Raw genomic sequence first — 15,541 nt, 5'->3', positions numbered from 1 at the left:
ATCAAGAGAAGGACGCAGGAGGTGTGCGTGTGTGTGGTGACGCCAAAATATCTCGCAATCTTGGGAGTAATCACTGAGACCATGTTGCATAAAATAGGGAGTGAGCGCGCGCGTGTTCGCGAGCGCGTGCGTGTGTGCGTCTGTGTATGCGCACACACAAATAATAAATGAACGTGCAGTCACTATATGAGTTAAACAACAAAACAAACAGATTTTGACAGACAAAGTCGTGCAAAAATTATTCGGAAACTTGACGTAATTTCTATGGACTTACATGTTAATTTAGTGTAGCATAAATAATTTTCTTGAATTTAATTTTCGTAAGATCCAAGTCAAATTTTGAACATTTGTGGGGAATCATCTTACCTACAATCACATAATTTCTGTTTAATTTTCCGTTGCTTATTTATCGAATGGCAACAATTTAATCAACATATGTACAGTGCTGTGAACTCCTTTAAAATGGCGGCCTGTGGGATTGTGCATTGTGGAACCATACGTAAGTTGATAAATGTGATGTCATTAGTTAAATAGTGGTTGGAGATGATTTCAAATTTGCCTGTCAAATTTGACAAAGATCGATCCTAAACTCATTTCATGAAAATTATTTATGCTACACTGAAATAACATGTAAGAAATGACGGCGTCAAGTGTCCGAATACTTTTTGCACGACTCTGGATGTTACACCATCAAAATGAAATAGATATCTACATGCATGCCTGATGGATTATGGACATTTTCATATGAAAATGCTTGTTGAAATATTACCCTAGTTTCAAATATTCACATTGTAGCGACCTAAACGCCGATAAGTACAACAGACATTTAATAGACAGCCCATGTTGTTCTTGTGGACATCAGAGTGAAAACGCCCTACACTATTTCCTCACTTGCCGTAACTATACTCGGATAAGACTTAATATGTATTTTTACACTACCGGTTATAACCTGGATACCATTCTTAAGGGAAACAAAGAACTTACTCCCTGTGTAAACCAGAAAATAGTTGAATCCGTCCACGATTATATAACCAAGACACAACGCTTCAAATTTTCTCAGGAAAATAATTAAATTTACTCAACAACCTTCTCATGATTGATTTATATTTCTACAATGGCTTGTTAGACACATACAACTGTAACTCTCTAACTTATGACTACTTAGAGAATAGTTGTATTTCATGTAATCTGTATATATTTATATATATTTAAAAATATTATATTTATGCAATGGTCAGTATCGATGACGTCAAATCCTCCATTTCATGTTGTATTAGATCTATATCTTGCATGGGAGCGGTGTTAATATAAGCAGTAATGCTTGTTCACCATCCCAATTCATCTTCATGAATAAAAATATGTTTAAATCAAATATTCACATTATAAGCGACATCTCGATTTCCATGGTTTCATGTAAACATCGCCGGTCTTTATAAAGCGGAAGTGACGTTTTGCTTGGATTCCATCAAAGCTTCAAAATGGCGGACCAGCGAGCAAAGCTGCAACAAGGGGGTTTTTGGAGTGCCCCTCAAGTACAATATAGTAAACAAACACATGATTTATTGAAAGGTAATCAGTCAAATATTATGTACATCTTTGATTAAATTAAATGTTTAAGTATGTCATGTCCCTGTTATTTCAAAGCAGTCGAAAAAGAAGAGAATTCATCACGTTATACCTTTTTCAGATGAATGTGTTATCATCTTTTCTACCATGACGACTGCTTGACTAAGATTGTGGACCATAATAATACCGATAATGTTTTGTCTCCTACGGACACAACATGGTTTATATCTTGAATTCATAAATTGTAATCATTTATGATATTAAAGTGTCACCATTATCCACATGCGATCAAACATGTATTCTCTGTAATTTTACACTTTCCGCCATTCTGATACCAGACTATAGAAAAGTATACTGGCTAGCGAACAGTTATCGCCATATTTTAGCGGTATTTACAAAATTAGGTAAGACTACAGAATACAAGATACCTTCCGCCATCTTTGAAAGCATGCGAATTTACTTAGGGTTAGAGTATGGGTAAGGTTTAGGGTTAGGGTAAGGTTTAGGGTTAGGGTGGCATGACACTAAACAATATGGCTGGTAGGTATCCGGTATTCTGTAGGTGTACCCAAAATTACTCCGCCGTTCATTAAATTAATGAAACAGAATTAATTATGATAATTAATTAGCTATTCACTGATGTGTCCAGCCCTTTCACTGCCGCCGATCGTGTATTTATATAACGCGGCAGAAGGGCATCATAGCAGTATAAATAGATGTTTTCTCACAACTAACTGTAACAGTTATCACCATTTAGAATTTCTCATGTCATTCGTGAAATAATATATATATCATATATATCATACAACAATCTCGATTAATTGATTGTGTGACTATTTGAGTGTTTCTTTTACAGTAGATTGATAGAAAATAAATCAATTAATGACTTGTGAACTGGAACTTGCTATTATATTGGTCGTGGGACATCCCCCTGACTAAGTTAAAATATGTTTATAGGGTTCATAACTTTATCTTTAATTTTTCTCTTATGTTACTTACCATGAAGAATTTTCTTTTGCTGTCCTTTATTGTTGTCAAATACCATGGGGAAGAATACTGGATTTGTAATTGATCGGGAATTGTGCACGTGTGATACTAGGGGTGACTATTGAGGGGGAAACTACTATTGCGATAGTGATAGTCTATTGCAACATACTGTTGTGATAGCGATAGTCTATGCGACCCACTATTGCAATACTATTGCAATTTTTTTTTTTTCTCCTTGAATTGTCTCATATGAAGTCATTTCTCAAATGAATGTATAGTTTATATGAAATAAAATCAAGTTGAAGTAGTTTCAGTCTCTTTTAATGAGTGACAAGAAACCTGAAACCCAGATGAAGTAAATAGTTAAAACAAACTCAATGAAGCTGCAAGTCTGCACCCAAACATCCTGTATTTTGCACTGCACATTTATCAACAGAAGTCAATAACTAAACTATCGATAGCCAAACATACTATCGATGCATTGATAGTTTTTCGTTTCTACCATCAATTAATTGCTATCAGAGACTCAACAATTGCAATGCATCGATAGTTCGATGCATTGTTACAGCCCTATGTGATACTGATGTATTGGTGATAACAGATGTTTGATAGGCAAGTATTAGCCCAGAAACGTCGTGTGTAAATAATAAAGAAGTTGCACATCCATATCAAGTGTGTGGTGATAACAGTTACGTGGCAATAACTGTTCGCTAGTCACTGTATGTTGCTGTTGTTAATGAGGGAGAAGACATGTTTGCATGAAGTTGCTGTCTGTTTGTAGAAAATCACAAACTGTCAGTCACAACTAGGCATAAACATATAGATCAGTAATAAATAGCCATAATAGTATCACAAGTGGTGTAAGATATCCTCATGCTCTTTAGGCCATTTGTTAAATATGGATATGGTTTATCCTAACTGAAACATTATTGTATTGTATTTCTCAATTGATTACCTATTTAATAAAAATAAATTAAGTGGTATTAAATTATGAAATCATAGCATATACATACAAACTATCATTTTTCTGTGGATGATTTTATTTTACAAGGAACAGGTAGTATTTGATGTATCATTTTGAATCTTCCCAAACCCTGGGTTATTATCCATTTTTTTTCATTTTTAGAAATGATGAAAGAGTCAAAATTAACCAATTTTCAACAAAGACATCTGGAGAAGTCTCTAAGAGGTAAGTACAGCAAATGTCTCTTGGAACATTCAATATAGGTTTCAAATGTGTTGGGCTTGTCCTACTCATAGGATCATTACAAAGGTCAAGATAGTTATAACCTAACAACAACAACAGTGATTGCATGTAAAATAGTACTACCATTGTCAATGAAAATGAAATCCATGTAGTTATGTGTATAGATATATTAGACCTGTGGGGGCGGTGGGATAGCCAAGTGGTTAAAGCGTTGGCTCGTCACGTCGAAGATCCGGGTCTGAATCCCCACATGGGTACAATGTGTGAAGCCCATTTCTGGTGTCCCCCGTCGTGATGTTGCTGGAATATTGCTAAAAGCGGCGTAAAACCCAAACTCAGTCAGTCAGTCAGTCAGTATTAGACCTGTGAAGATCCAACTTAGAACTGGTCTTCAGCAACCAATGCTTGTTGTAAGAGGTGACTAACGGGATCGGGTGGTCTGGCTTGCTTAAGTTGCTGACTTGGTTTTTGTATGTCATCGTATCCCCAAAATGGAGATCAGTGCTCATGATGTTAATCTCTGGATTGTCTGGTCTCGACCTGATTACTTGCAAACTGCCATCATAGAAATTAGAATTGGAATGTTGCTGAATGTGATGTAAACCAAAACACAAACTAAAAAATAGATATATTAGGTGACTGAGTTCAAATATTTCAACATCCAGGCTTGATATGTACAGGAAGTATCAGATTAATTTTGTTTGGAACATCATTCTTTTGTTGATTAAACTTGAAAAGATACATAGATTTTAATTGACACCTACATCCAAGATACAATAAGTAAAATGAGTACTGCCTGTCTTGAAATACCCTGTTTTAAAAACATGTTTAGTGTAACTGCACTAAGTTTCCTTAAAATTGAGGATAGAGATCGGTAATGTTTCTACCAAATGCAGTCAGTTTTGTTAAACATGTGAACATTCATTCATAATTACTGCATTTATCATAAAAACCTAAAATGCATTAAAAAGAAATTTTGCCACTCAAGTAAATTTTATATGGGCCACTTCGCAACGAACAAAAGAGCAATTGGTTGCCAGAAAGACATATGTCCCACCTCTTCAACCTTCACTTTCAAGTCTAATAAAATTCAAAATATATCACACACAAAAATATGCTTCACAGTTTTGGATTCTGTGGGAAATGTCCTGTTTCTTGATACTATCCATTATCATCCTAGGCAAACAAAAGGTATGAAAATGACCACTGAAAATTGAGTATTTTTGCCATTTTTGACACAATACGAAATTTGGATTCACAGTGTTATTTGGTGTATATGTTTTGAGATGTAAAATGTGGAATGTACAATATAGCGTAATAGTAATCACTGATATCTGTTTTAATCACCAATTCTAATTCTGAAACTTCACTGATAAATCTAGAATCGGTTTGGATGTTTCACTTTTAGAAGATGCACAAACACAGTGACCTTTCTACCATATTGAACCAGTTATGAGATGCCTATTACGTCACATATATTTTACACTCATGTGTGATAAATACACCATTGAATTCCTCATGCATTTTAGAATAGGATAACAAATAGTCTTTGTCACCAATACCAAGTGTGTAGATGAAATCAAATGAAATTTATTGGGTGTGAAAATTAATGCTGTGCTTGTTAGAGAGAACTTGTTGGAATTGTAAACAGAGAAAATGAAAATTATGCACTGTGCAGCATTTTATCAAATTTCATGATGTCAGAAACAGGAGAATATGAGAATCTAAGAATGAATTTACATATTGGATAGGGCCATCCATTTATGTGATTACGCTGTTATGTCATTTCTCCTGTTGTATGATTTCAACATTTCCTGACTTTGTGATGCTACCAAAATGTATCCAGTTACAATGTGGATCTTTGTGTAAACATGGTATAGCATAGCAGAGTTATGCCTTCTCATCATCATCTGTGTGGGACCTGACTATTGTCTTAGAGGAAAATCCATTTTCACCATTTAGGGCAAGCCATATTTTATATTGAATATATAACATTAAGCGGAGAAATTTGCTGTGACACTAAACAAGATTTCAGACTACTCTTACCAGTGTCCTTTCTTCAAAATGCCTAAGTATTTGAACTTGAATTTACCTCATCTGACAGAAAATTTATTATTCTACATTTCTGTGTAATTTTATAGTCTTAGGTAGTAGAAACAGTATAGCACAATTCTCCAACAACGCTCAATTTTCAGAAATTGTGCCTCAGAAAAAAGCCCTTGGCATCCAGGAGGTTGAAGTAGCCAAGGAGCATGAAGCTGAGCAATATAATGCAAAGTGACAAGGACTGAAAATAATTACACTGATTTCCTGGCTATATTGTGTCTATGGCTTGTGACATAACAGATGTAAATTTTTAATGCCATTGTTTTTAAAATGATACACCATCTGGTATAAACCTTATATTAGAAGCATGTTTGACATCACCATGTTGCTTGTTGCTGATAGCCTACTGGTATGTGTAATAGGTGGGAGCAGCCTACCCACAGCATGTGCTCCTACTACCAGCGCCAGGCCGAGACAGAAGAAACCCCCTCCAAAACCAAGCAAAATAATCAACCCCAGGTAATAATAAGTATGATAAGACATCTGTCCACCATCCAGTTTTTGTTTCCAGAGCAGACCTCCTCAACTGTAGAATTGTTCTTGAAACCTGCTACACAGATTAGTCTACTGGCAAACAAGGATAATTTGGACCGGCGCAGAGAACGCGTCTACGAGAAGTAGGCGGTGCACGGCAATGAGCAAACCCATTTGGTTTGTGAAAGGTAGAGCAGATGTAGGCTAGTGAACGTGCAGTGCATGACGATGGAATTGATTCCGCACGTAGCTGCACTCTCATGTGGTTGGTGTAGCAGTACACTTGATCATGGACAAGCTGGGGCCCCTTCGCTCACAATGGCTAAGCGCCAGTGGGCGGCACCCACACATGCTAATACAGGTCAATTTTCAGGTCGGTGCTCAACTTGTCCTTGTTTGCCAGTAGCGGTGAAGTGGTGCCGTTTGATGACTTGGTGTTTTTTTGCATGACAAGTTGGACTGAAAATGTGGGTTGTGCTGTATGTATGTTGGCCCTGATTGAAAATACAACACATAAAGACACTCACACACTTGCTGTCTAGTCAGTGGACTGGTCAGTTTTGCATCCGGTCCAGTAATCATTGTGTTGTTTTGAGATTAGGGGTGAAACAGTACGCTCTTACCACGATACGGTACGGATTGCGTTATAAACCCTTCGGTTCGGTCCGTTCCGGTTCTGTATATGAAATATGATCACAATGCAGAAAATTGACAAGAGCCAAACCTTACATTGTTTAATAACATCGGAAAAAAATATTCATAAATGTTTGTTTTTTTGAATAAACAAAACTGTCATTTCTACTAATACTGTGGCATATCATTTACCTCTACTTGAGATGTTATCAGATGTATGGCTTGCCTTCGACATACAAACTCCTCTGTTGTAGTTGACTTGCCTTCTCCTGTATATTTTAGGACATTATAACTCCTGTGTTGTCTATGACATATTCACCTGTATGTCATCCTGATATTTTGTTCCAGGACGTACAGTGGTGGTGTCCGAACAAAAGACACAATGGAAGAAATGGGAGCATTTCAAAAATCAGATTATGTTCCACCAAGACAGAGTAAGTTTGAATAATTTACACCACCTCAGGGACTGGTATTTTGTAGGATTTCATTAACAGATTAACGAAGTTTGCTTACTGATTTTCTGTTGTTCATGTTAGTGCATGTATTTAATATTTGCTAGTATTTTTAAAGCATTGAACACATTTGCATTGATGTTGTGCCAATGCTCTTTATTGAGGTTATGGTTGAGTTCCCATATTAATGTATGTGAATTCAAACAGAGAGGGTTCGGTGTTGGGTTGGAAATATTAAACAGACCTGCTATGTTGTCAGTATCATTCAGGGATAAATGAACATTATTTGATTTTCTTAAGACACACGGTCAGCTCGTGAGAAGGAGAAACTGGCAAACATCATGGCCTATGGAGAAGACATGGACCCCATCCCAATGGCTCGGGTACGGAAACGTGTTGACATGGAGATTGGAGAAGTGTCGGATGTGGACAGGTTCCAGGAATGTAAGTACCCTGACAAGCAGACTGTGTTATAGTAGTACAGAGAACACAAATTCTTAGTACCCATAAAACCATTTATCATGTAATCACTTGCTATTGATGTTGTTGCTGTTGAAATGTTGAAGTTAGGTAATCATTAAACGTATGTGCATTGATCACTGCTTGTGTCCAACAGTGCAAGATGAAATTAATGAAAGACGGAACTTTCTGGCTGACATGGAGAAGTTGGGACAAGGAGCTAAATATAAAGGCATCATAGAGACCGAAGTCTCTCAGGTATGTTCAGAACCAGATGTGGATACAGGTTTGAAGAGTGATAAATCAGTCGTTTGAGGCTTAATTAGTCTGTCATACAGACCCTCAAAACAAATATATCCAAGAAAGCCCATGCAAGTCTAGGGTATGTGGCAAGTCTAGATTTCAACAGTTTCCCTGTGAACTAAACCTTTCGATCAGATGACATGACTGTCTTAGTACTTCCAATTAAAGGTTTTCTCCTGTATGATACGACATCACTGTCACTTATAGTGCAGATAGAACCTTTGGATTTTGGGAAAATGTGAGTAACTTTATTGCCCTCAATATTGCTAAAAGTGGTGTAAAATTAAACTCACTCACTCACCCTATTCTTGTGTCAGTTCTTGTTGGTGTCTTTGATTAATGAATAGCTGATAAAAGTTTATTTATGCTTTGGTATCTCCTTGAACTTAAGCATACACCTGCTGATATTTATTACTCAATGATTCATGTGATATAAGTGAAGCAGTGGGATTCCTGGGTTCGATTCCCTTTTTTGGTAAGTTTTCCTGTGTGGCTTGCCAAATTGCTAGAAGTGAAGTGAAACCCAAAATATCGGATAAATACATGATTGAGTAAAGGATCTTGAACTAAACTTGTGTTTATTTACACAGAAAATCAGAGAAATGGAAGTTATTGACAACAAGAAGACTGCAGAGCTGAAACGTCTGATTGAGGAAGATGACAGAAATAAAGCTGTATCCAAAGGAATCCCGCAGCCATCTGTCTCCTGAAAGGGGAGAGAACTCTGACTCTCATGAACCCAGCCAGAAGCTGTAACGTTTTATTGATCACATGGAGAAGTCAAATCTCAGGCAAAATGTGGGAACAATCTTATCACTGTGATATCTGGACATGTTGATTCGGGGTGTGTAATCTGTCATGGTATTTTTTCTAACCAAACTAATAACTCATTGATGACAGACTAAAAATGTTTCCAATACACTGATCAGGTTATAATGGTGTCATGAAACTAGACAAGCGATATCATCACCGGCAAGCTACATTGCCGTTATATGCCAACATCAATACTGTTCTTCATACATTTACTTGATGCTCATGCTGTTGATCACTGGATTGTCTGGTTCAGACTCAATTATTTACAGGCCACTGTCATATAGCTGCTATATTGCTTAGAGTGGCGTTAAACAACAAACGAAATCAACCACTACCGACTTCTCTAACAGAAACAGAACATCCAATTGTGAGGAGTACTTAATATTGCTGCCTTCCACATTCTAATTTATGTAAAATATACTGACAGAGCCCAGTTTAGTCTTCAGTATTATTGGTTTGAAAGACAAAGAAGGATTTTATACCATTGCAAGTTAATTCAAGACTTCCACTTTCACTGTGTCTGTAGTTCTATAGCTTTTCATCGCGGCCAGTAAAAGATTCATTGTTATCCCAGCCTCACATTGTTACACATAAATTATTGTCAAGAACATTTTTTACTTGATTACCATACACATAATCCGTCCAAACATTCATCTTTCATGCGAATGGACAGCGTATTACAATGACCGAAAATCTGATGTTTAATTTTATGAATTATTTATTTTTATTATTATAATTAACAGGTGATTATTTTTATCTCCTAATGTATGCATTTACAATCACATTCCACCCTTGCTTGATTGTTATCATAAAAAGACCCATTGTTTTATCACTATTATATTATTTTTCACAATAATCTGTTTACGTGTATACTAAGTACTATGTATATTAAATATTTTTTTCAACTTTGTGTATCATCTTATTACTGCTTGGTGTCAATAATAGCCACCATATGTTCTTTCAACAGGGTCAAGTTAAATTGTCTGTCTAAACCGGCACCCCACGAGACCGAAATAATGCCGGATTAGACAGGGTGACGGATTAGATAGTGACGATCATTTTCCAACATGGCTGCCATTTACACTCGATAATCTCTCAATCTACTGTGCCGAGAGGTGTGTATTGAAATAAGGGACCAAAATTGTATGCCGGTTTTGACAGTGTGCTGGATTACACAGGTGCCGGTGTTGGCAGGTTTCACTGTAGTTTGTTGTCAGAAAGAATTAAAAGAACAGTGCTCACTGTGTTACGCGATAACAACTACAGGCAGCATTGTCAGGTTGCATTGACCCACTGCATTATCAAGGTTTCATCATTCGAAACTACTCGCCTCTTTCCATGACCTACAAGCTTGCCGGAATAACATGAGTAGTTACGAATGGGTTCTTCATGTCATTGGAACTTTGATTACCTCCAGTTTTGTTAAGTGACTTATGTTGTCAGAGGACAGATGCTGACCGCATTAATGATCTTTACAAAAGAAAGGATTATGGCTTTTGTGTACTTTAAAGTAGTTCCTAGCGCTTTACGTTTTTATGATGTATCAAACTGATAGCTGCCCGCCTTTCAGTCTGATAACTGTTGCACAATTTATGGAAAGTTTATACTTCTAGCTTTAAAGATATCACTTTTTTTGTTTTAAGCACATCAGCAAGATTAAAAATTCCATGGTTTTCTGTGAAAATAAAAGGTAAAAACCTTGTCACATCCTCCTTAACAGAAAAAATCATTCATTTACAGTAAGTGACTTTCGAAAAGGGGAAAGAACCTACAATGTTTATTGCTTTTTATTACACCAGATCTACATCAATGTGAGGCTGTCAACAGTTGGTTATAACACAGTTTATTGATGCCTCAAAAAGCAATGTCAATAAAATGCATAACATCATTCTATTCATTGTCTTTGATTGGGGACAGGAAGAATCTGCATTTTTCACTGCTATTTGAGCATTTTCAAGTCGGATTTGCAAATGAATTTGTGTTGGAAACACAGGGACTTGAAAAGCTAAAAACTGCCATCAAGGTATATACTGTCACTGACAGAGTCTTACAACCCCCGTCAGTGACAGTCATGACAAGAGATAAATTGGAATACTGTTCAAAATGATAGTACACTTACTCTTACATAAACATGCTTAATGTAAGTCTAGTGTCTAGAAGAGCAAGTATGTACAACTGACCATCATGGAATTTATGAACACAAAATTGGTCAAATCCTTGATTTATCTAATAAACCCACCATAATATTTCTGTGTTGGAAAAAACACAAATTACAATATCATTACACATTTTATTGTCAAAAAGAGCAAATATGTTAATATGTACAAATGATGTCAAACCAATGCTCTTATTTTATGCATTTTGCCAAGCAAAAAGGCAAGAAATATGACAGAAGTTTACACAATAGCACCATTACAGAGGAATAGTTACAACACAATATTATATATGTGCAGCTGCTGTCTTATGAACAAGCTTTTGTGAGTGTATAAGTGATATGCAAAATATGATCTCTAAAATATGACAACACTGACTAAATACTCCAACATTTGTCATTTGTTACATCTGGAAGTATGAAGTTATACAATTGGGTTACTTCATTCTCGCTGATGAATATGTTGAAGAATGTATTCAGCTTTGTCTTGTTTTAAATGTCATATATATTGAAGTGTACACTGAAAGTACAAGAACTTTTACATTGGATTTCCACTGCAGTATTGAGCAGAAGGAAGTTATAGCAGGCTGCCTCAGGCACACAGGTGTTCCAATGTACAGTGATAACACACTATAGACATATCATTGTTGATTATCATGACAAGATTGGGACATGTTAAAGTTCATGTGAAAACTATGGACATAAGAAATAGTTTTTTTCCTTTTGGTCCCTTTGTATTACGTCCCATAGATTCAGTTTGGAAGAATCCCTAAAGTAAATGTTACCCATTCATGGTGACATGCTTGAGAATGGTGGATTCATGCAAGGATCACAGTTGGGAGAATCTGAGATTTGGACACATTAACAGATCCTTTTACTACAAAGGGGCACAACTGTGCCCAGCAATGTGCAGCTCCTAAGACCATGTGTACCTCCCCTAATAATTCTAGATTTCTCCAAATCTAAATACATGAATTTGTAACCATTCTGATGAAAATAATATATAAGACAAATTTGTGTGAAGTGTTATGATGGTTTTTTGATTGCCACGTACATGCAATGTCATACGCCATATGATATGATATGGTGAAATATAAATGCTGGTTTATCAATTGAACGAATCAAATTGTAAATCAAACTTCTCATTTTGCCATTCTTCCATTTTTATGACAAACATATTCAAAAGTTGATGGGACCTTTTTTAAGTTTATGAATAATTTACTGAACATGATTCCTACTATGACTAGTTGATGTGAGACAGTTTGTTTTACTTCACAATGCATTATTGTACAAGTTATACAATTGTATCTATTACATAACTCAAAACTGCTTATTATTTATTTAACAACTGATTACAATTATTCTATGAAAATTGGGTTATAGCATAACAGTTTTAATACCATGTACACTTATGGTCAGCTATATTGCCACTGTATCACCTATATTTTCAATGTATCACTGCTGGCATTTACCCCGAGATACACCAGCGATAAACATCATCACAATGATGACTGCAGTGATATAATTAATTGTGGAAGGAACGTATCCGTGAATTATATTTTGCAATTGACACATAAAAATCTTCACACAACCGATATCAATACTGTCAATAGTGTAAAATTGAAGTAATCATAAATATTGCTCAAGGCATTTATTTTCTAAATACCCATATTTATCAATCCTGGAGAACCCAGAATGCACACCATGCCTGTACTTTGACAAAAAATATATAGAATATTTTGAACATTTCAGAACTTATTATTTATTTCACTTATCAGGATGCTATTACAAGGTAAATATCTCCACATCATGACTGTGTATTGTTAGAACTGATTTTCAACTAAAAACCATGTGTTAAGAAGATACCTATTGCAAATAAAATTGTTGCTTTAAGAAAATATATTATTCACTATCAACACTTCATAATGTTGATGAAAACTGCATCAAGTAATAAAATATACCATAAATCTATACCATTAGGGACTGTTCATAATTTATGGCTAGGGGTGGTGGTGATGGTTTTTATGGAGAAGCATGTACAATGTGAATTGAACCCTCCCCCCCCCCCCATTTATGTACAAAATAAGTGACCCCCCTGCAAGTCATGTACAAAATCAATGACCCCCTACCCTTCCCATAATTTCTAAGCATAAGTTTATGTACACAATTGCTGACACCCTAGCTCCACAAAATGGGTGACACCCCCAATTTTTTATCAACCCCAATACGTTATGAATGGTCCCTTAGCATTATCTCAAGGCACACTTCAAGCTTGTACAATGGAAAGCCGTTCTGTTTAATAGCATACCAACTTCAACAGATATTTGATTGTGTAATATTTTGATCTCTGCACTTGTAATATTCAAATCTATTTGATGGTCATCACATCTCACAGAGAAGGCAACGCTACTGTGATAAAGAAACAGTTTAAAGGACACATTTGAAAGACGAAAAGTTCAAAAATCAATTCTACTAGCTAATGTATGGATGTGCTAATTTGTACTGGAGACATGTTGATAAACTTATAGATTGTCTGGTTCAGCTTTTCCTATATTTGTTTTAAGATTCTGTTTTCTAAAACCAATGGCTGGTGTTTGAACAAGATTAGAAATAAGTTACAAAAAATATATGTTACTACATTAGTGGTCGTTAAAATCATGCGTGAAAGTTAATAATAAACAAACTAACTGAGAAAATGTGTTCAGATAGTGTTTCTTTTCTGGAGTCAAATATTTCCTTTCCAATATATGAGTAACATTTTGTTAGACTGGACTTTAATTTTTACAGTTATTGCACATTTTAATATCTTGGTTTAATCTATAATCAGAGTAGGCTAATAAAAAACATTTGAAAAAACTCAAACTATACATGCAAATTTAAAACAATACCACAAAAGTCTATGGAAATGCAAAGTACCTTATTTACATATTATAATTCAAAACATTGTCAGAATAACCATTTTCTTACAGATTGTCTTCCTACCAGACACTCCTGTGTAGCTGAAGTAAGATCATATTTCATAAGCAGTGATACAAATGAGTGACGTCAAGTTCATTTGATCATTAAATATGGAATTACTTCTACCACACAGATTTTTCTGAAAGAAAGTCAACGAAAATGGTACACCAGCAAAGTTTTGATAATTTATGACCTTACCTCAAATGATAAATATTAATCATACAGTTTCTAAGTAAACTACCATAGTCTTAATACATGAGAATAGCATATTATATATAACAGCACTATAAGGTTTAAGCACAGTAAAATGAGACATTTAGTTATTACATTAAAACCTTCATTATTTCAAACATACATTGTAGTTGAAATACAAAATACCTCTTACTGCATTTGTATACATATTTCTGAAAGGACAGTTTACTATTATGATATAAATACCTTTGTTCTGACTAGTCTCAAACAGGAGTGTTGGTGTTTTAATTACATAATAATGTTCTCTGTACATTATAAACTTCCGGACACATTAACACATTATCCTTATTATTTTAAACTTCTTGTATGTCATTAGGTGCAGTATTTACCTGTATTACAGATACAATATATATCAAAGGTAGGGCCAGAATAATTTCATTACTTGCTTTACAGAATTATAGCCTGGGAAAAAAAAATTATGAAAAGAAAAAACAACACCAACACAATGACTAAATGCTCAACTGGGTTTTTGGTGAAGACACGACTATCCATATTTGCTTCAGGTGAAGTCTTTGCTGGAGAATATTTGGGCATCAAAAAGTCAATATAAATTAATGAACACAATTATCCCATGGGATTTATTAATTCTTTTGTCGATTTGGCTAAAAGAGAAGTCTTTAAAGGAGTAACAAAATTACTCTGGCCTGATATACAGGGTTATCTCCCTTTTTGTCACTGACAACTACTTGACGACCCTCAAATCCAAATGGTGGTATAGTGTGTCATCCATGGTTGTTCTGCTTGATATTGGTCACTGACATGGAGTCAATGTTAGATCAAGGTGTGTATCAACATGTTTAAATACCTCAGAAATGTGCACCTATTGATAGATATACATCATCAAGAGTCAGGTTTCATGCTTCCCCTTGAAATATTGCAGCAATGTTACTGTGGACATGGATTGTAAACCACACAAAGTCTCCTGCTTGCAATCAACCCTTGGTGTTGACAAGCATCCCAATGGCTGGGACTTGGGTCTGATGCTGTATGTGATAACAATTAAACACTGTTGTCTTGGTCAGATTCAAGTATGGTTCTGGACACACTCTATTGCAGCTAAATAATGAATTAAGTATTTGTGTCTGACCAATGACAATCAGGCATGCCCAGTCTATTTGTCTGAGTTGAGACCTCCTTTAATGGTGTTCAATATGGAAGGGACACACTTGTGTGTGTGTA

The 15,541-nt window shown here is 35.5% G+C and overlaps 1 protein-coding gene across 2 annotated transcripts; it reads left to right on the top strand.

Annotated features, from left to right (window-relative positions):
• The first annotated feature begins 1,451 nt into the window (after positions 1-1,451).
• Positions 1,452-9,905, top strand: LOC124289366 (UPF0193 protein EVG1-like). Of its 2 annotated transcripts, XM_046725985.1 has the most exons (8): positions 1,452-1,569; positions 3,680-3,742; positions 6,229-6,325; positions 7,322-7,407; positions 7,726-7,869; positions 8,042-8,142; positions 8,778-8,897; positions 8,994-9,905. In XM_046725985.1, exons 1-7 carry the CDS (start codon positions 1,479-1,481, stop codon positions 8,895-8,897), a joined length of 702 nt encoding a protein of 233 aa, XP_046581941.1. In that variant the 5' UTR covers positions 1,452-1,478; the 3' UTR covers positions 8,994-9,905. The 2 variants fall into 2 exon arrangements, with proteins under 2 accessions (XP_046581941.1, XP_046581940.1); XM_046725984.1 differs by having other exon boundaries at positions 8,778-9,905.
• Positions 9,906-15,541: the final 5,636 nt, after the last annotated feature.

The sequence above is a fragment of the Haliotis rubra genome, unplaced genomic scaffold (genome assembly GCF_003918875.1).
Source record: "Haliotis rubra isolate DU_JTF1 unplaced genomic scaffold, ASM391887v1 Scf44, whole genome shotgun sequence".
In the NCBI taxonomy this organism is placed as follows: domain Eukaryota; kingdom Metazoa; phylum Mollusca; class Gastropoda; order Lepetellida; family Haliotidae; genus Haliotis; species Haliotis rubra.
Note: the sequence above shows the minus strand (reverse complement) of the source record. Positions and strands in the feature narration are given on the sequence as shown.